At 48.5% G+C, this 20,650-nt stretch overlaps 1 protein-coding gene and 1 long non-coding RNA gene across 5 annotated transcripts in view; one reads left to right on the top strand and one right to left on the bottom strand.

Annotated features, from left to right (window-relative positions):
- Nucleotides 1-16,426: 16,426 nt before the first annotated feature.
- CA10 (carbonic anhydrase 10) overlaps nt 16,427-20,650 on the bottom strand; it is a 354,321-nt gene continuing 350,097 nt past the window's right edge. For all 4 annotated transcript variants that reach the window (XM_083598944.1, XM_083598945.1, XM_083598946.1 and 1 more), the window contains one exon: nt 16,427-17,221. In XM_083598944.1, the coding sequence (XP_083455070.1) occupies nt 17,199-17,221 (23 nt within the window). In that variant the 3' untranslated portion in view covers nt 16,427-17,198. The remainder of the gene's footprint in view (nt 17,222-20,650) is intronic.
- On the top strand, nt 17,230-20,289 carry LOC310755776. The gene is made up of 2 exons (XR_014544535.1): nt 17,230-17,351; nt 19,912-20,289. It is a non-coding gene; the product is annotated as an uncharacterized lncRNA (long non-coding RNA).

The raw sequence follows: 20,650 nt of genomic DNA, 5'->3' as shown, positions 1-20,650 counted from the left end.
GGTGTCCCTGTTGTGGTGGAGACAAGTGACAACGCCACACACTGGAATGCTTCCCTCTTGCAGCAAGAGAGGGGTGTTCTGGTGGCGCCGGAAGCAGTGTAATGGGCGGTGCGCTGCCTCTTGCGCTTCATCGCACCTAACGATGGACTTGTAATACAATGAGCCGTTGTGGCCTCCTCTCCTCAGACAGGATATTGTGGAGCTGTAAAAGCTTCAGGAGGGCAACCAGAACAATCTTAGGGGAGAGACACCCCTGAGAGCAAATGCTATGGTGTTTGGGTCCTTTTAAGCTTTGAAAAAATGGGGTGAATAAGGGCAGCGCCATGACATCGGTGCGCAAAATTATGAATTAGGTGAGGCAAGTGAAAGAGAAACACCTCTCAAGAAGCTGGAGGTCATTTCAGTGAAGTTGGATGGCGGGAGATGGAGGTGAGACTAATGGAAGAACATCTCTCCAAAGCATAGTTCAACTATGGAGTAGTAGCAGTAGCAGTAGTAGTAGTAGTAGTAATAATAATAATAATAATAATAATAATAATAATAATAATAATAATTTTGTTTGTTTGCTTGTTCATGCATGCAGGCATGGATACATACATACATACGTACATACATACTCTGGGCAGCTCCCAACAGAATATTAAAACACGATAAAACATCAAACATTGAAGACTTTCCTAAACAGGGCTGCCTTCAAATGTCTTCTAAAAGTCAGATAGTTGTTTATTTCCTTGACATCTGACGGGAGGGCATTCCATAGGGTGGGCGCCTACCGAGAAGGCCCTCTGTCTGACTCCCTATAACCTCACTACTCACAGGGATGGAACTGCCAGAAGGCCCTCGGAGCTGGACCTCAGCGTCCGGGCTGAAAGATGGGGGTGGAGACGCTCAGGGCTGTCTTAAGCATATGCAGTGCTGGGGTGCAAAGATCCTCCCCCCCCCCGCAGGTTGCCAGTCCCAGGAGTGCAGGAGGGCAGAGCCAGCCAGCCGCATCCGCGTCTTGCTGACTGGGTCCCCCCCCCCGAACTCGTGGCACAGAGCTGCCCGCAGCAGAAGAGCCTGCTGAGGCACTCCAACCAATGGGTGGGCTCTTCCTCGGACTCAACTCTTGGGTCCTGGACTCTTAGCCTGGCACCCCTGAGAGCCCTGCACCTGGGTGCCCTGCACCCCTAGCACCTATGGGTAAGACGGCCCTGGAGATGCTCCTTCAGCTATAATTTGTCACCACAAATTGTAGTGACGTCTGTTAACTTGGTTGGCTTTGGAGGGAAATTTTACAAGTTTATGGAGGCTACTAGTCCTGATGGCTGTATTTTACAATCAGTTTCAGAGGCAGCATTTTACAGTGGACAGTGGAGGAAAACACCTTGGACGTGTAGTGGCGACTAGGAAGTGTGCTGTTGAATTCCCAGAATAAATAGCCTGTTCCTGTTCCAAATAGTGTTGAGATTTTTAAACTCAAATAACTTTCAGCATTTGAAGCAGAGTTTTTTTTTAAAGATAAAAATAAATAAATAAATAATGCAATCTTTTCACGTTTAATAGAACACTAAAAAAAAGTGTTCCCTTTTATTCAAAGATGTCATAGATAGTCTGCTTCCTATTAGAGCATTATAAAAGTGCTGACACTGTAGCACATTATTTTTGTGGTAAGCTTGCAGACCAAATTCAATTAAAAGGTAAATTGTGAAACTGTAACGCCTTAAAATGTCAATTTTTTAAGCTTCAGAGGAGGTTCCTTTGCTCGGAGAGCTCTGGGTTTGTTTGTTTTATTGAATATGACCCAAGCTCATTTAATGCATTTTTCTTGGTGGAATGCTTGTGTTTTTGCACTACATGAGTTTTATTAAGATGATCTCCACGAGACAGATTCATTCAACACTAAATTTAATCTCTCACGTTCCCTTTTGTTTTTGCAAACAGCTAATGCACAGGCAACTAGCAGCGTCATAAATACATTTCTAGCTATAGTGAAATTAATGCAGATAAATTAAGAATGGAAGCAAAACAACAATACCCCATCTCCGTTATTTGTGAAATTGTGCGCATGAAGGGTGGAATTCAACACTGTAGGCTTCCATTTGTCCCACCTGTACAATTACCTGTACAAGTACTCTAGCTTGCAGATCTCCCACCTCCGTGTGCTGTTCTGGGGGGTTCTCCTGACCCCCTATGGAGCCGATTTTGGGGTGTGTGCAAAGGGAGGAGGGGGTGGGAAGTCACAAGTGGAAATCCTTGAGCAGGGCTTCTGCTGATGGGGGTGGTTAGGTGATTCTCGCCCAGTAAGACCAGGACATCTTCTGTAAATCCATGACTGGAAAACAGGGGCACTTGGGTGGTCTGGGGCTGCTATTCACAGGAGCTGGCAAATTGTATACCCAAACAGCAATATGTGGGCACCTACTCTTACCTCATTTTGACTTGTATGCTGGTTGTTGTTTTTGTTTTGTTTTGTTTTGTTTATTGGCCTTCTCTGAAGACCATCAGTTTGGTTCTTTTGTAGTTCAGTGCTTGACTTGTTCTCTTGATAGTATGATTCCAGATTGGCCAGACACCTTCTGAGCCTTACTTGGATACAGAATATATGAAGGCTGCCAAACATGGTGCTCTCCAATGTTGTACACTAAATTTAATCTTAATAACCTTGGGTTACAGACGCCTCAGGTTGCATTTTTTTGGTTTATGGACGTGCCAAAACCTGGAAGTACCAGAAGGGGTTACTTTTGGGTTTTGGCGGTTGCGTATGCGCAGAAGCACTAAATCACACTTTGCACATGCGTAGAAGTGCCGAATTGTGAGTTTGCATACGCAACGCTGTGGGTTGCGAACATTGTGGGTTGCAAACGTGCTTCCCGCATGGATCACGTTCGCAACCAATCGTCCACTGTACTGTACTTCTGTTTCCAGCAGTCCGAGTGAAAATGGCTAATGGCTGGGTATGGGAGTTGTAATGTAACAACACCTGGAGGGCTTTGGTTTCCTCTGGCCTTTTGTTTACCTGTGTTCTTAGCTTTTTATTGTTGTTTTTTATTGATGTGAATGTATGTTGCTTTGAGTTTCTTGGTAAGGAAAGTGACCATCTCTATCTCTGTCTTTGTCTTAACTCTGGATAACACTTAATACATCTTCTGGTAAATTAAATGCACTACAGCCCATGACAGGCAATGATAATTTTCGGGGGGGCCACTAGGTGGCGCATCGGAAGATGGCTGACAATAACATCTCTCCGACCCACACGAGGTAATTTGGAGGCTATGATGGGGGTAATTAGCCTCCTTAACCCCCCCAGGATTATGGGGGGGACGGCCCTTGCCTGCTGTGCCCTATTTGAACAAGATATGATGTGGAAACACCAAGATAAGACTGGATAGAATTATGAACTTTGTCTGGACTGATTGGGACTGATTTGGACACTAACGCAGTAATAAGAAGATGATTTGAATCCCCCTTTGGATCTTGAAGTATGGGTTCCCCCAACAAAATTTAAAAATTTGGCTTTGTAATTTGGAATTTATGTGATGTGATTTAATTTGATGTGATTGGCCAGTTAATAAAAATTATTAAAAAAAAAAAAGACAGGCAATGATAATTTTCTAGTCCTTAAGGTGCTACAAGGGACGCAGGTGGCACTGTGGGTTAAACCACAGAGCCTAGGACTTGCCGATCAGAAGGTCGACGGTTCGAATCCCTGTGACGGGGTGAGCTCCCGTTGCTCGGTCCCTGCTCCTGCCAACCTAGCAGTTCGAAAGGACGTCAAAGTGCAAGTAGATAAATAGGTACCGCTCCGGTGGGAAGGTAAACGGTGTTTCCGTGCGTTGCTCTGGTTCACCAGAAGCGGCTTAGTCATGCTGGCCACATGACCTGGAAGCTGTACGCCAGCTCCCTCGGCCAATAAAGCGAGATGAGCGCCGCATCCCCAGAGTCGGTCACGACTGGACTTAATGGTCAGGGGTCCTTAAGGTACAAGAACCCTCTGTTGTTTTCCCAGCGTAGCGTGGGTTGCTGGCTCCCGGAGTGGGGCAAGTGTGGCGCCCCCTGTTGGACTAGGCAGCTGGAGTGGTGGTGAACGGAGCCTACTTCCAACAGGCTCCTCACCCGCTTCCTCCATCCACCTACCAATTGTGGAGGCACCTGATTGTGCCCAGGGCCACCCCCCCATGCTACGCCTCTGTTACAGACTAGTACGGTGGGCTACTGTTCTAAAATTTCTTTCATTCTGATAATTTTGGCCTTTCAGCCTTTAAACTATCTCCTTCTTTTTCTGTTCAATTACCCACATTTCTGCTCAGCAGTTCTGTTTTAGTGCTGTATACGTCTTCCATTTAAAGCATATCCACAATGTTTCAAAGTTGGTTTGCGCCAAACCCAAGTTGGTTGTACATCAACTTTAGAACAATGTGCAAAATCCATTGTGGGATCCATAAAGCAGCCCATGGCAATTACCGCTACTTGTGCAATCACCCGGCTGCAATGCACATAGCGTTTGCAATGGCTCTGGCCCTTAGATCTCATGAACTGCACAGTTTCTGGCTAATGAAAAACTCTGTAAGTTTTCTCTGCTCCAACTGAAAAGGAGGGCAAAGAAGTTCTACCCCGGGCTAAAGAATGCTTTTAACACTTAAAATTCCCCATAGGCAGGAAATCAGTAGAACACATTATGTATTCCAGAGGCACAATTTGTAAATTCATAGTAATTGTTTCAGCAATCTTGTCCATCTGGCATTCTTGGCTAATATCCCAGAATGGACTCTGCCTTCCTTATTCAGCTGGGACCATAGAGTTGATTGTTTGCTCTTCAACAATCAGCAGGAGCATCAGATATGTGACATGAAGTAAATGAAACCGCTCAGATACGTGCTGGCCATTCTGGGTGCAAACGGCCATGGAATGAAATGTAGCAAAACAGAGGCGGGTTAAGGACTTCAAAAATTGTAGCGTGGTGATTGCAGAGGAGCTGGGGCCGAGGGGTCTTCAGTGCCTCCAATAAAACATTTGAGGGGGCTGCACCCCCAAAGTTAATGCACATTGCTATTCAAATGGTGCGTATGTACCGCGTCATGTGATCGATTATGCTGGGCGGGGCTTACCTGGGCCCCCCAGTATTTTATTTGAGTTGGCACCCCTGGGTTATTGCATACCCTCCAACACTGCTCCGACGATAATAAATCTGGGACTGTCCCTGGAAAATAGGGACACGATGGATGGGCATGGACTTGTCTGTGGCCACAACAAGGTCTCCAGGATAGAAGTCCATTACAGTGGTACATCTGGTTACGTACTTAATTCGTTCCAGAAGTCCGTTCTTAACCTGAAACTGTTCTTAACCTGAAGCACCACTGTAGCTAATGGGGCCTCCTGCTGCTGCCACACCACCACTGCGCAATTTCTGTTCTCATCCTGAAGCAAAGTTCTTAACCTGAGGTACTATTTCTGGGTTAGCGGAGTCTGTAACCTGAAGCGTATGTAACCTGAAGCGTATGTAACCTGAAGCGTATGTAACCTGAGGTACCACTGTACTTGCAGATGCCATAGGATTGCACTGTTACATCTGAGTAGACATGTGTATGATTGTGCTGTAAGTCCATCAATAGGATGGACAGCCTCTGATAGAGTAATTTTAGATCTCATCATAATATGCATATCAGTCTCGTTTCTTTATCTGCTCTGTGTTGTTATAGAAAAGTAATGAAACCAATTTAAAACATGATAAGGATCTGAAACCCCACAAAGCTTCTTTATGCTGGCCAAGCTTACTTCTGACTTACCCAGAGGATAAAATAAGATAAACAGCATGCATTTGCAGGGCTTCTGGATTATGCTTGCACAAAACATTGCATTTAGTGTAGCAGCTCCACGATTCCCGAGCAGTAAAATCATTCTAGGTCAGGCCAAGTCAGACACAGTTGGCTAGCCGTGGATGCTGTCCTAGCAATGAGGCTGGATCAACCTCCTGCCTTTGCTGCTGGCTTTGAACTGCAAAAACAAGGGGGTATCAAGTCACCATGCGTAACTGTGCCCCCCGTATTGGGTCAGATGTGCCGGTCTGTTCCAGATTTGCCCAGTGTACTGAAACTCAGCTTTTGCCAGGTTTCATTCTTGTGACACGCGGGGAATAGGAACAGCAGCGCATCCATCCATCTTGGCTTGATTCGATGTCGTGTTTCTGCAAACGCTGCGGAGACTCTTGTCTGCGAGAGACTTGGCTTTCGTTTAGAGCGGCAGCCTAAGGCAGTAGATAGGAGGCTTCTGTGAAATGAAGTGCACACACGGCGATAATACTCTTGTTTCTAGCTCCTGCTGGTAGAGTGCCACTTATTGATAACAACAACAACAACAACCCCAAAATCTGTGTGGAATTTGGACTAGACATTGTTAGCCTCAAAGCACACAGAAAAACAGCCTCCTGGACCCCAGTCAGCATTGCCTGATTTCCTTTATACCTTGTTACCCTAACCCAGTGAAATATACTCAGAGTCGCAAAGTGATTTCATGCTCTTTATTCAGCTCATAGTGGTGAGGAGGAATGAATGAAAGTCCCCTCAAGGTATCTGCTTTATATACATTATTTACACAATGGGCTGCACATGATTGGCTAATTCCGGAATTCTACTGTAAGCCAATCAGGTTGTGGATTCACTTCTATCTGGAGCATGATTGGGTGGTTCCTGCCAACCAATCATATTGCTGCATTGTTCTAGGACCAATCTGACTGCTGCATTCTGAATCCTATTGTTCTAGGACCAATCAGACTGCTGCAGTTCGGATCCTATTCAACTCAGTACATAACACCCCTCCCCTCTAAGTTCCAGTCCTGCCCGGGAGGTCGCATTCATAGTCCTCGAGGTACGCCGGTGGCCTACGTGTGCGTTGCGGCCTGGGGTGTTCCCTGGTCCGGGGTTCAGGTTCTGGCTCATGTTCCAAGGATGCTGGCTGTGATGGGCCTGTCTGGTCTGGTGCAACCGGCTCGCTCAGTCGTGGTTCTGGTTCCGGTGTCCTTTTGGCTTCGCGGGTCCTCTCTGTATTTACTGATTCTGCCTCTCCTGCTGGCCCCTCCTGCTCTATGGGCCTCACTGCCCCACTGTTCCCTTGGGACTCCTCTGACCTTTCCTCCTCCTGGTTTTCTCCCGGGAATCGTCGCCGTATCTGGTCGCAGTGGCGGCGCCAGCATTGCCCCCCATCCGTTAGCACCTCGTACGACACGGGACCAGTGACCCTGGTGACTGTGGCGGGTACCCATGCTGGGCCTGCCCCAAAATTCTTTGCGTACACTGGGTCCTGGGCCTCGAAGGTCCGGGGGTTCCTGCCTTCCCCCACCACTACCTCATCCTGAGCTCTATCGGGGTGAAGGCGGTCCAATCTGATTGCAAGGCGCCGACCCATTAGTAGTTCAGCGGGGCTCCGGCCAGTCGTTGAGCTGGGGGTGCTGTGTTGTGCTAGGAGGAATGTGGCAAGGCGGTACTCCCAATCCCCTTGCGTCATGCGGCGAAGGGTGTCCTTGGTGGTCCGCACCATGCGTTCTGCTTGGCCATTGGTGGCAGGGTGGAATGGCGCCGAACGGATGTGGCGGATGGTGTTCTGCGCTGTGAAGGTTTGGAATTCTCCTGACGTAAATGCAGTCCCGTTGTCTGAGACGAGAGTGTCAGGGAGCCCGTGGGTTGCAAACAGCCTGCGTAGTACCCGGATGGCTGCGGACGTAGAAGTGGACGGTACCAGTGCGACTTCCAGCCATTTGGTGTAGGAGTCCACCACTATGAAGAATGTTTTCCCCTGAAAGGGGCCAGCGAAGTCCACATGCAGGCGTGACCATGGTGCTCGGGCGGACTCCCAGGACTGGACTGGGGCCCTTGGGGGATCTGGGCGGGATTCTTGGCAGGCCTGGCAGTGTTTGACCCAGGCCTCTATCTCTCCGTCGATCCCCGGCCACCACACATAACTCCTGGCAAGGGCCTTCATTCTTACTACCCCTGGGTGTGTCTCGTGTAGGGCTGTGAGGACCCTTTTGCGGAGGGGCTGGGGAACAACGACCCTGCTTCCCCATAACAGGCACCCCTTGTGGGCTGACAGTTCATGTTTGCGGGTTGTGTAGCCGGCGAATTCTGGCCCGGGGCTGCTGCTGGGCCATCCCCTCCACACCCAGTCCAGGACGCGGGAGATGACCCTATCTTTCTTGGAATGGTGTGCAACTTCTTGTGCCTGAATGGGGCGGTCGGGAAGCAGCTCCAGGCTCATAACCTCTTGTGCAGGTGCTGGGTCGGGGCCTGTTTCCGGTAGTGGTAGCCTGCTGAGGGCGTCCGCATGGCCCATCGCCTTCCCAGGGCGGTGAATCAGTGCATACTGGTAGCTGGCAAGGAAAATTGACCACCTGAGGACACGAGGAGACAGTACTTGGGGGGTCTGCTTTTCGGAGGCAAACAAGCCAAGCAAGGGCTTGTGGTCAGTCACCACGGTGAAGGGCCGCCCGTACAAGAAGTCATGGAATTTTTTTACTCCCTTCACGATTGCCAGACCCTCCTTGTCGATTTGCGAGTAGTTCCGCTCGGTTGCGTTGAGTGTCTGGGAAAAGTATGCCACCGGTACCTCTCTTCCATCCGGGAGTTGGTGTCCCAGGACAGCGCCAATGCCATAGGGTGAGGCGTCGCATGCTAGCACCACCGGCAGCCTCTCGTCGAAGTGTGCCAAGACCGAGTTTGAGACAAGCAAGTCCTTGACTGCCTGGAATGCGGCCTCCTGGCGCTGGCCCCACACCCAAGGGGCCCGCTTGTCCAGGAGTCTGTGTAGGGGCTCCGCTACCGCTGCCTTGTGGGGAAGGAAGGAATGGTAAAAGTTCAATAGTCCCAAGAAGGCCTGAAGTTCAGTCTTGTTCTTGGGCGCTGGGGCATCACAAATGGCCCGTACCTTGTCCCCAGTCGGGTGGACCCCTTCTGCGTCCACCATAAATCCCAGAAAGTCCACCTGAGGCACTCCTAGTAGACATTTTTCCCGCTTCACCTTGAGACCCGCCGTCTGGAAACGGTGCAGAACGGTGCGGAGGCGGTCCTCAAACTCCTCTGGTGTGGGCCCGGCAATCAACACATCATCGAAGAAGGGGGTGACGCCAGGAATCCCTTTAAGGAGAGAGTCCATTAGATTCTGGAATATGCCTGGTGCCACGCTGACACCGAATTGCAGCCGCTTTACTCTGAACGCTCCTCTGTGCGTCACAATCGTCTGTGCCTCTGCTGTGGCCTCATCTACTGGCAGTTGTTGATATGCTTGGGCCAAGTCCAGCTTGCCAAAAATTTTCGACCCAGCCAGGGTGGCAAGGACATGGCTGACCACTGGCACTGGGTATGCATGGGCCGTGAGGGCCTTGTTTATGGTACATTTGTAGTCTGCGCAGATGCGGACCGAACCATTCGGCTTGACGGGTGTGACGATTGGGGTTTCCCAGGGGGCATTAGGCACCGGCTCCAGCACGCCTTGCTCCACGAGTCGGTCCAATTCCTCGTCTATACGGGGTTTCAGGGCGAACGGGACCCGGCGGGCCTTGAGCCTGACTGGTCGTACTGCGGGGTCAAGCTGTAGAGCAATGGGGGGGCCCGTATACTGTCCCAATTTCCCATCAAAAACCCCCGGAAATTCCTTGCATATGGCGTCCACGTCCACTTGTAAGCTCGTGTGGTTCACCCCGGTGACGGCTAGCCCCAGTGGTCCAAACCATGCCAATCCCAGTAAGCTAATGTAGGGGCCCTTGACCACAAGCAAGTCCAGTTGCCGCGTCCGCCCTCGGTATTGCACCCTGAAGGTCCCCACCCCCATTGTGGGGACCTTACGTTTCTGGAAGTCCCGGAGGGTGAATGGGGCCGGCCTGAGTTTGGGACCCCCAGTAGGACACAGTTTCCTTAAGGTCCTTGCCGAGATTATGGATAGAGTTGAACCCGTGTCCAGCTCCATGCGGCATGGGGCCCCCTCTATCTGTACCTCTACATAAATTTTCTCTACGTTGGGGTGGGGCAACTGGTATACCTGGAAGTCCGTGAGCTCCGTCGAGTTGCCTTGGTGTGTTGGGCCCCGGGACCTGGGGCTCTTGGATTGGTCATCTGATGCCTGGCATCGGGTGGGCCGAGCTCGACACACCCGGGCGATGTGTCCCAATTTTCTGCACTGCCTGCACTCTGCGTTGCGGAAACGGCAGGTCCTCCTCTCGTGACTGTCTCCACAGCTTGCGCAGTTCCCTGCTTCTCGTCGAGGCAGCTGTGGTATGTGGGCTGCTTGAGTGCGCTGCTGTACTCGGTGCACCTCCTCCCTGTTGGATCCTGAGTCGTCGGTGAGGTCTTCGTGGTGGACCCTCGGTTGGGACAGCTGGCTCGGCCGTGCCTCTTGCGTCGACCTCTCGGCAGCTTCCGTTGCCAGGGCCTCCTCCAGAGCGACCTGGAACGTTAGGTCCTTCTTAGCGTAGAGGCGTCGTTGCAGCTTCTCATCCTTCAGGCCACCGACGAGGCGGTCACGAAGCATGTTCTCCAGCTCTGAGAAGTTGCAGAACCGGGCAGCTTGGCGGAGAGAGGTCACAAACCCAGTTATGGTTTCCCCAGGGGCTTGCCGCTTTGCATAGAAGGCATTTCGACGAGCCACCACAGAGGGCTGTGGCGAAAAGTGCCCCTTCAGCTGTTCCATTATTGTTTTGTATGGAACAGTAGCGACGTCTTCGGGTGCAAGGAGAGCCCGGGCGATTTCAAACGTCTCCTCTCCGCAGACGCTGAAGAATATCGCCCTCTTCTTGGCGTCTTCTTCATCGGTGACCCCTTTGGCTTCTAGGAGGAAGGTGAAACGGGAGGCATACGCTTCCCAGTCTCCAGATGCTGGGTTGAACGGCGAGAAGCTGCTGTCGGTTGCCATTCTGAGTTCCTTGTGTCCCGGAGCTGAAGCCTGGATACACGGTGCGAGGCAGCGGTGCTGTGTGTGGCAGTCAGCTCAGCGGGATCCCACCTTCGTCGCCAGTGAAATATACTCAGAGTCGCAAAGTGATTTCATGCTCTTTATTCAGCTCATAGTGGTGAGGAGGAATGAATGAAAGTCCCCTCAAGGTATCTGCTTTATATACATTATTTACACAATGGGCTGCACATGATTGGCTAATTCCGGAATTCTACTGTAAGCCAATCAGGTTGTGGATTCACTTCTATCTGGAGCATGATTGGGTGGTTCCTGCCAACCAATCATATTGCTGCATTGTTCTAGGACCAATCTGACTGCTGCATTCTGAATCCTATTGTTCTAGGACCAATCAGACTGCTGCAGTTCGGATCCTATTCAACTCAGTACATAACACCCAGGCTTTCGGGACAGGTTAAACACAGAGCTGTGGCAAGGGCTCTCTGCTTTCCCTATTTTCTTTGAAATTAGGATACCCAACACAGCCAGACAGTTATAAACATTTGCCTTCTTCCTGAACCCTTTCATTTTCTGACTGTTGCTTCTCTGCACCCGTTCTGTTTCGTTGCCTTCTTTTAATCTTCATTCAATATTGTTTAGTTGGCTGGCCCATACAGTTTCATTTCCTGGGAGATGGAAGTCCTCTTTGCAAGACCCTCCAAGTGCCCCGATTCTCCAGGGACAGTCCCCGATTTACAGAAGCCATCCCGGTTTCTAATTAGATCCCGGAACATCCTTCTTTTCCTTAAGATGTCCCTATTTTCTTTGGAGAAATGTTGGAGGGTTTGGAGTTATGCAACCTCCGAGCCAAAGATATAAGAAAATATGCAACTGTTAGAAGACACTGGAAGGGAGCCCTGTACTTTATGAACTTAATCTGTTCCGGAAGGCTGTTCTTAAACCAAAGCCATTCTTGAACCAAGGCACACTTTCCCTAATGGAGCCTCCCGCCGCCAGTGCCCTTCCACCATTCGGATTCTGTTCTTAGACCGAGGTAAAGTTCACAAACTGGGACACTATTTCTGGTTTTGCAGAGTTTGTAAACCGAATAGTTCTTAAACCGGACTGTTCTTAAACCGAGGTACCACTGTATAGGGCTCTATAATGTTTAATGTTTTAGCATGTTTTTATATATGTTGGAAGCCACCCAGAGTGGCTGGGGCAACCCAGTCAGATTGGTGGTGTAATAATAATAATAATAATAATAATAATAATAATAATAATAATAAGACATTCCTAATCTCATCAGAAAAATGTTGCAGGGCATATTATGTACTTATAGGCAGGATCTCTCAAAAAGGACCTCAAACACTCCTTTTTTTGTGGCCTTCTGAAGCCAATCTACATGATTTCATAATCGGGCAGCCATTTGTGGGACAAAATAGAAGAGATGCATTTCGGAAATAATTTGAATATTGTACTTTGCACAAGAATAGCCACTACTTTGTAGCTCTCCTTTGCACATCACATGATGGGAGAATGAAAATAGAAGAAAACAGGCTGTCTCATTTGAACATTTCCTCCAGTGCAGACAGGAAAATGGCATTTGGATGAAATGTTGTCTACCAAATTTCATTTCTGTAGCTTTATCATAGAGCACAGGCACACAGCATAAATGTTTAATGATTGGGGCCCTCAGCCTGGGAAAACTTTGGCATCCAATATCTGAAAATGTCTCTGATTAGTCATTACTGTCACATTTCAAATTATGCCTGAAAGGAGGCAGAAAGTGGAAATCAACCTTGCTTGTTGCTGTATTATTGCCATCATTAAATACGAAATACTCAGGATATTTTTTCGAGTGGTACAGAGAGGAAGGAAAGAGTCTGAGGCTAACACTCAGCACCCTCCCTTCAGTCTTGCAAATATTTTGTAAACATTTGTCTTTACTCATGCCTTGTCTTTTTTTGGATTATGCTTTCGGATGGTCTATTTCCTAACACACCGTTCCTCTGCTAATGATGGAATATTTTGAGCTAATGATGACAAGGTAATATTAGAAAGCCTTGCTTGCCAACCAGTCTGGGAGCCAGCAGACTTTCAGTTATAATTCAGCTGCCTTGGTGTCTGGATTGTAGACAAATGAGCTGCCTTGTGCAGCTGCAAGACGAGAACTGAAGTCGTAGGGGAGTGAAATCCAAGATCTGGAGAAGCCGGAAGACAAGAGTAATGATGGGCTAACCTGCCTAGCTTCCATTAGTGCTGGGACCAGCAATTATAAGAAAAAGTGAAGAATGTTCAGGAAAAACTTATTTATGTTCACGAAGAAAAAACCCCAAATCCTGGAGTTCTAAATTCACTTGTCACTTTTGCTCCCAAACCCCTGCAATTCCCTCCTTCGTGAGTTTTCCTTGCTAAGTGATGATGGGAGCACTCTCTCTCTCTCTCTCTCTCTCTCTCTCTCTCTCTCTCTCCTTAGTTGCTGTGGCCATAGTTGAGCTCTGTGTGTCTTCTCTCTCATTCTCTTTCCTCTTTCTCATTCTGCTTCTGTTCCCACCCCTCTACCTGAAAAGGGGCAACAACAGTACTCAGGGTGCCAGAATCCATGGGAAATGTAATTTTCCCTAGCACCCGGGATCTATATGAACATATCCCAGGGCGCCCTGTGTCTGGGATGCTTCTGTGGCAGTGTTCCAGGAGCGAGGAACTGGAGTTGGGAGGAATAAGAAGAGGAGTGTGGAGAGATACCTCCGTCCCTCTCTGTTAGTACTACAGAAGCTACTGTAGCTGCAGATAGGAAAATGAAGCGGTGAATTGGGGGACAGAATTCTTCTCAGGCTCAGATTAAAATCTGTGCCGAAAAATAACTCAGACGTTGTAAAGTTCACCTTATATTGAAGGCAAACTTTACAGATCACCAACACTAACATCCCAAGTGAATGAATTCATCCGGATGTGACTTCTCCAGGCAAGATGCAGTGCACAGTCAAACATAGCATTGACCAGACATGATCTAAGGCAGCAACTGATTTATGTGCATCCGATTGATGCATGACTGTGCAAGTGTGCCTTGTGGCAACCAGGAAGTGGCTGGAAAAGGGGGAAGAATGGAGGGGCATAACGGGGGCAGGGTCGTAATGGGGTGTATGCGTGCTCCGATGCAGTGTATGATGACCTGAAACGCAACTGCTGTGCAAATCAGGTGTTGTCTGTGTTAAGAATTAGGAGTCTTTCTACTCCTGCCTTTATTGCACTGTCTGGAAATCAGTTCTCTAACAAGGGACTAGGAACCTTGCATTTGCAAACCAGGAATAGATGATGCCAAGTACTGATAGAGCTAACGATGGGAATATTAGACTTGTCAGAGTTTCATCTTCTTGCTGGGTAGAATGGGTCTTGCAATCATCTACCAATCTGTAAAGGTTTCTAAACTATGTGAAGTCGTATGATTGGGGCTCAGAAGAAGACTCCACCTGTTGATGCTTTCCCCCCCGATGACTCTCACAACATCTTGCCTTGAGCTGGGAAAGATGGGATTTTATGAGGATCTTATGTGCGGTTTTCTTTGTGGTGCTCTCTCATCCCCATTGGTTTACTGAGAGGTTGAAAGGGAAGAACCCAAGACTATGAAGTGCATCTGAAAAAGCACTCTTTGCTGCACAAACCAACAATGTTGCTTTAGTAACCTGCTTTTCCTGCATGGCTATTTGCCACGACACACCTTGGCCCCTTTTAAAGTTCTTTGCAGCAAATGGAAACCAGGGCAATCTATTATATCAGCTTGCAAGCAAAGGGGTAAGGTACCCAGCCACCTGATTAGAGATTTATCCCAGGGTCTCCATATGGTATTTAATATGAAATAAGAGCACACTGTGGAGAAAGGGTCCAGACCTTTACTTGTTATGGTTTCCTCTTTGCAAGGAATATCCAGTAATGTGACCCCACATTTGTATTCTGAAGAGGTGCAGCGCATTCCGCAACCCCATAAATGTTTTACCATCTCATTGTACTGCATGGACTGACCAGGGCATGTGTGGCTTGTAGGGTTTAGATCAATGATCCTATTGCTGGGTGTGGGTGGGGAGCAACTCACTGAAACATTGTCGAGCCTTAACAAAAAAATACCTTGGGAGAGTGATTTGATGCCTTCCATGTGCAACTTTGATAATGGCAGTAGTTCTTACCACAAGAAAGATCCTCTCCTCTCTCTTGATCTACTGTATTTTCCCCATGTACAAGACAATGTTTTTCCACCCCAATTTTTTAGTCAAAAATCGGGGGTTGTCTTGGGTGAGCTGATGGCTCCTGGCAGCTCCTGAGTCACCGAGTGTGATTCAGACATGGAGATCACGGCAATTTGGAGTGCTGCTAGCAATAGCATTGTGCATGTGTGGCGAGCACCGATTAGAGTACAGTCCCAGTGACAGCTCCATGTTATGACCTATTCCCAGTCCATGGGGCCCATCTTGAAACTGAAACTATTAGCATTAAGAAAAACAATGGAGGAGGTTCTTGTTAATGCCACCATCTCCCATGGGAATGGCAACAGAAGTCCCTGTCACTCATTCTCCGTCCCCAGCTGCAATTGCCATCATGTGTGAGAGAGGAAGGTAAGATGCACCCCTTGACCCTCCCACTTCCTGTACACCCCCTCCCTGCAGCCCTCCCTCACATGCTGGGGGCCCAGAGTCTACCAAGGGCAGTGGCGGATAGCGTGCTGGGGCTGTGCCATCCATTCACCTGATCTCGCTCCAGATGAATCGGGTGAAAGGCTTTGTGTAGTGGTGAGGTTAAGGTAAAGGGACCCCTGACCATTAGGTCCAGTCGTGACCGACTCTGGGGTTGCGGCGCTCATCTCGCTTTATTGGCCGAGGGAGCCGGCGTACAGCTTCTGGGTCATGTGGCCAGCATGACTAAGCCACTTCTGGTGAACCAGAGCAGCGCACGGAAACACCATTTACCTTCCCGCCGGAGCGGTACCTATTTATCAACATGCACTTTGATGTGCTTTCGAACTGCTAGGTTGGCAAGAGCTGGGACAGAGCAACGGGAGCTCACCCCGTTGCAGGGATTCGAACTGCCGACCTTCTGATCAGCAAACCCTAGGCTCTGTGCACAGTGCAAATGTGCTAGCTGAGCCAATGTGGCACTCCTGCTTCATCACCCCACCCCCATCCTAGTGTGCAGCAGCTATTCAGCTGGAGGGGAGCAAGGCTGCAGGAGACTGAGTAGGTCTCATTGAGATAAAAAAAAAATTAAATCCCAGGAAAAGCAAAGTTCTTAATTGTTATTGAGTAGAGCAAGGGAGGAGGCTGTGGGGTTTGGCTTACTTTGTAGAACACTTTGCAATTGTCTTTCCTGCTTCTGGTATCTAAATCTTATTCCTTGTGAATCGCATGGCAGAATTAAATGCACACCACTATATTTTAATATATCCCACAGTGCTTTAGCTTAGACAAACTAGCAGTATATTTATAATATATATGTTTAGGGTTTTGTTGCGATTTTTTAAAACGTAAGACAGCATTTCTTTAAAAAATATATATGAGGACAGAGTAAACCAAAGCAAGTGTAGTAAATTAATTTGTTAAACACATTTATTGAATTGTTAACAGTAACCAAACACAACGTATGACCTTTGTAAAACAAGGAACAGAAAAAAATGGATTAATCCCAGTCTTGGCAGTTCCTACTACAGATATGTGATGAGGGGAAAATATTTCAATTTCCTTTATATTTCTTCAGTGATCTATTTACAATACTTATCCCGGTATCTGTCCATTATTAAATAAACAGAAGGATCATGACCCAGAAACAAGTTTCCCTTAACAATCTTCTAGTTCTGCTTTGCCAGTAACCAGTAATGAGAGTGATATTATGAGAGCTTCCCAAGGATTACTTGGCACACAGAACACAAACCCACTTGGATGCCGTAGTGAACCACCATGTATGGTATTTTTTTTCTTTTTAATGGGGGGGGGGTGATGGGAGGGGGAAGAAGGGAGGAGGGGAACAGAGGAGAAATTTCATATGTACAAAGTCTGAAAAGTCTTTGCTTGGTGAGCTACAGTAGTTTCAGGAAAACAGTATCAAAATTGTAATCATGTTATCGGTAAGATCATTGTCTTTTTGCTTTTGTTAGGACCGATCATCTATGAACAAATTTCATCTAGCTGAATTCCCAACTTGGCATCCGTTTATTTTTTCTGTTTTCGTTGCAGCACGTGTGTGCGCGCACGCCATCTATGAAGTACAAAGACTGAATGAGGCTGGGGCATTCTGTATTACGTCAATTCACAGTAGTAGCATTCAACTGAGGTTAGGAGTTCTTCCTGCTTCTGTCGGAATCACTTGAGGAGCCATTCGTTTACTGGAAAAGGAACACAACAAGAACAACATCATGCAGGTTTTCCACAGTGGTACCCACTTTTTTAAGGGTAGGGGAAGCTCCCACTTGACTAAAGAAGATCACAGAAGTGCCCTGGGAATACAGATCTTAGGTGAGTCATTGAGAAAAGAACAAAACTCACCTTGCTCCTGGGAGAAAGAGGTAGCCTGCTTGCCCATGGGAAGGCAGCTAAAGCAGGCAACGTCTTTAAATTGCTTTGCTGGAGGGGCCTGTGGTTCCTGCAACTCGGTAAAAGCAGTTTAACGAAACCATCTCCCTGCGCCGTACCTATGTGGTATAAGGGCCAGAGAGCAATGGCGGCTTCACTCAGTGATCAGTTGCAAGTGAAACTGCCACCTGCGGACCAGTGGCAGAGGGAGTCTGGAGTGGTGGCAGTGGTTTCACTCATGATATACCACTGGGTGAAGCTGCCATCACACTTTGGCCCTCATACCGGTCCTGGGTGATGTATTGATACATCGGCCAGGCCTATTGTTGAGGCTGCTCAGCTGAGGCACGGCTTTCGCATGCATCAACTGAGGAGCCTCAGCAAAGCCCCATTGTGCCTTCGGCTCTAGAGGAGGGGTCTCACCCCCCCCTGCTTCTGAGGGCCCAGGTGAGAAGTGTTGGAATGCCATTCTGATGACTGCTCCCAAGGAAGCATGTATTGGACAGCAGTCTCTTTGTAATGGGTGTTGGAGGGGCCATGGCCTTGTGCATAGAATTTTGAGGGGCACAAAGCATCCCACAATGAGAGGAACACCGGGCTGGGGGTCCCCTCTTCATACCCACCAGGGGCCATCAGCTGCTCGGGCTCCCCCTTCACAGACCCCAGCCTTGCAAGGCTGCTTTGGGGGTGGGATGGCGGCAGCAGCCATGCACTCGTAGATCCCAGCCACGTGTGAGGCTGGAATCAAGTGGTGCATGGCTACTGGGTCCTCACACTGCCCTTCCCGAGCGGCCTTGCAAGGCTCAGATCCAGGGAAGGAGGCATGAACAGCATGCAACAACTGTGGTACAGTGGTACCTCGGGTTAAGAACTTAATTCATTCTGGAGGGCCGTTCTTAACCTGAAACTGTTCTTAACCTGAGGTACCACTGTAGCTAATGGGGCCACGTGGTTTCTGTTCTCATCCTGAAGCAAAGTTCTTAACCCGAGGTACTATTTCTGGGTTAGCGGAGTCTGTAACCTGAAGCGTATGTAACCCGAGGTACCACTGTATTTGGTGATGGTATCGCTCCAGCAGTTGCAGTGAGCCCTCTTTGTCCTCTGCTGGGCACCCCCTCGTGGCATGGAGAAACACTCTGCTGATTAAGAGCACCTTCGTCCATTGCAAAGATCAGGTGCTCCTACTGCCTCCCCTCCCCACTATTTGTAGGGCTGCCACATTTCGAAGGGCAAAAAAGAAGACAACAGAGGGGTAGCACCGGGGCTGGCTCAGCTGGGAATCAGGAGCCCTCCCACTCCCCAGCTGAGCTGTGCAAAGGGCCCCCCGACTGCTCGCCTGCTACCAAACAAAAAAAAAACTGGACCTTTTCCCAAGTTTAAAAATCCCAAGATTTTAACCCCCACCAATAGAGGATGTATGGCAACCATTTGTCACTTTGCCAAAGAGTTAAAGCTCCCCCTCCCTGCAGGCTCAATGCACCTTTGCCCTTCCAGCCCCACTGATGGCAACTGGTGAAAGAAAAAATGAGTCACCAAACTATGTGATGAAGTTTGGCCCGTTGTGTGCTCACGTGAGATTGGTACACAGGAGCCAACTCATGACAAGTAAAAAACGAAGGTAAAACTTTAGCCTTAGAGTAACACATTGAAGGGAGACAGGGCTTCAGAAAAAGGGATAACGTGTTGTTCACAGTCTGGAAATATGAAGCTGTCTCCCACTGCACTGCTCCATCTAGCTATATTCTTTGACAGTGACCTTCCAGGATCTCAAACCCATTTCTATGTCCTACTTGAAGATGCCAGGGAGTGAATCTCAGGTTCTAATTGTGAAGTGACTGCATGATGTGTATATGGGTATAACTGCTACTGTTTAGATCAGACATGAGAACCATAAGTTGTTGGACTACAGGTCCCATCATCCTTGACCATCCACTGTACTCCAATGACATCTAGAAGGCCACAGTACCCCCCTAGCCTGGTCTAAATGAATGGGCAGGATCCATATTCACTATTGGTGTGTCAAAACATATACTGTGATTTCTGAGGTATCACTATAGTGAGGTATTTCCTAGTTGCTGACTGGACTGACACACAGAAGCTCTTCCACGGAAACAACTATTATTTCTCCTACCCTTATCAAATCATTTGAAATTAGGGACATAAAGAGAGGGTTGCCTGTGGAAGTGGCTAATTCTGGACATCTGGAGGCAATGGCATACTTTTCTCTGCTACCTTGCTGTTTCTCCAACCTTTCAGGCCTCTGATATTTGCTGTTTACAGCAGAGGCTTGGCATTTCACTCCAATTTGGAGAATTTCCCACAGTGCGTATTGTGGAGATTCCTCCAGAATAAGTAATTTCCCCTGTGCAGACATTCAGTCGTTCAAGCCCCTTTTGTTTCCAGCTGAAACTCCTTCAGCCCACCACAAGCATCAGACTCCAGCCAGTACTGTCTGGAGTCATTTTACTTTCCTAACATATGCTCGATTTTGCTTAATGTTCAGGAGCTTGCTTGAAACGTTGAGGGTGTTTTGGAGAGCGATTGTTGATCAGTGGCAGAGCCACGAACAGCCCATGTGAAGGGGCGTCGGGGACTGGCTGGCTGAAGAAGAGTAGTGGGAGCCTGCCTCTCCAAGAAGGCTCTGAAGATGACACCTTAGGGCCCGGAGCCTGATTGTGGGACAGTGAGGAACAGAAGGGTTGAACTGGGAGCTGATAGAAGCAGGAGACTTGAGTGATAGAGGGTCAGGAAAAGGTGAGATCCCGAGTGAGATGCTAGAGAAAGGGGCATGCGTAGAGCTTAGTTTCAGCAACACTTTCATTAAGATGAACCAAGGACACTGCTGTATTGTTGCTTTTCTGCTAATAAAAAGCTGATTGCATTCCATGCCTTCTGTGTGTGTGCTTGCCCTGTGGATGACCTAGCTCCTTGACAAGGGGCCATGCAACTGACCACCCACCAGCAGAGCTGATGCTGCTTACTGGGAGGAAGAGGGGTGAGGTGGGAAGGGAGGCTGTCTGTGTGCAGATGCAGAGCTAGGAGCACCAGATTGACTCTGCTGGTGCACATGCACAGTGCTGACCTCTCCACCTTTCTCCCTTCCGGTCAACAGTGGCTACTCTGCTGATGGGAGAGCAGTGCACAGCTATTGCCTTTCTTGCCAGCCGCTACTAGTCTGGCCAGTGTCTTTGCATGTGAAAAGCCCCAGATTCAACCCCAGCATCTCCAAATAAAAGTGGAAA

Source organism: Podarcis filfolensis (genome assembly GCF_964270895.1).
Source record: "Podarcis filfolensis genome assembly, chromosome: 2".
Classification (NCBI taxonomy): Eukaryota; Metazoa; Chordata; class Lepidosauria; order Squamata; family Lacertidae; genus Podarcis; species Podarcis filfolensis.
The sequence above is the reverse complement of the archived record's forward strand: the minus strand, read 5'-3'. Positions and strand labels throughout refer to the sequence as shown.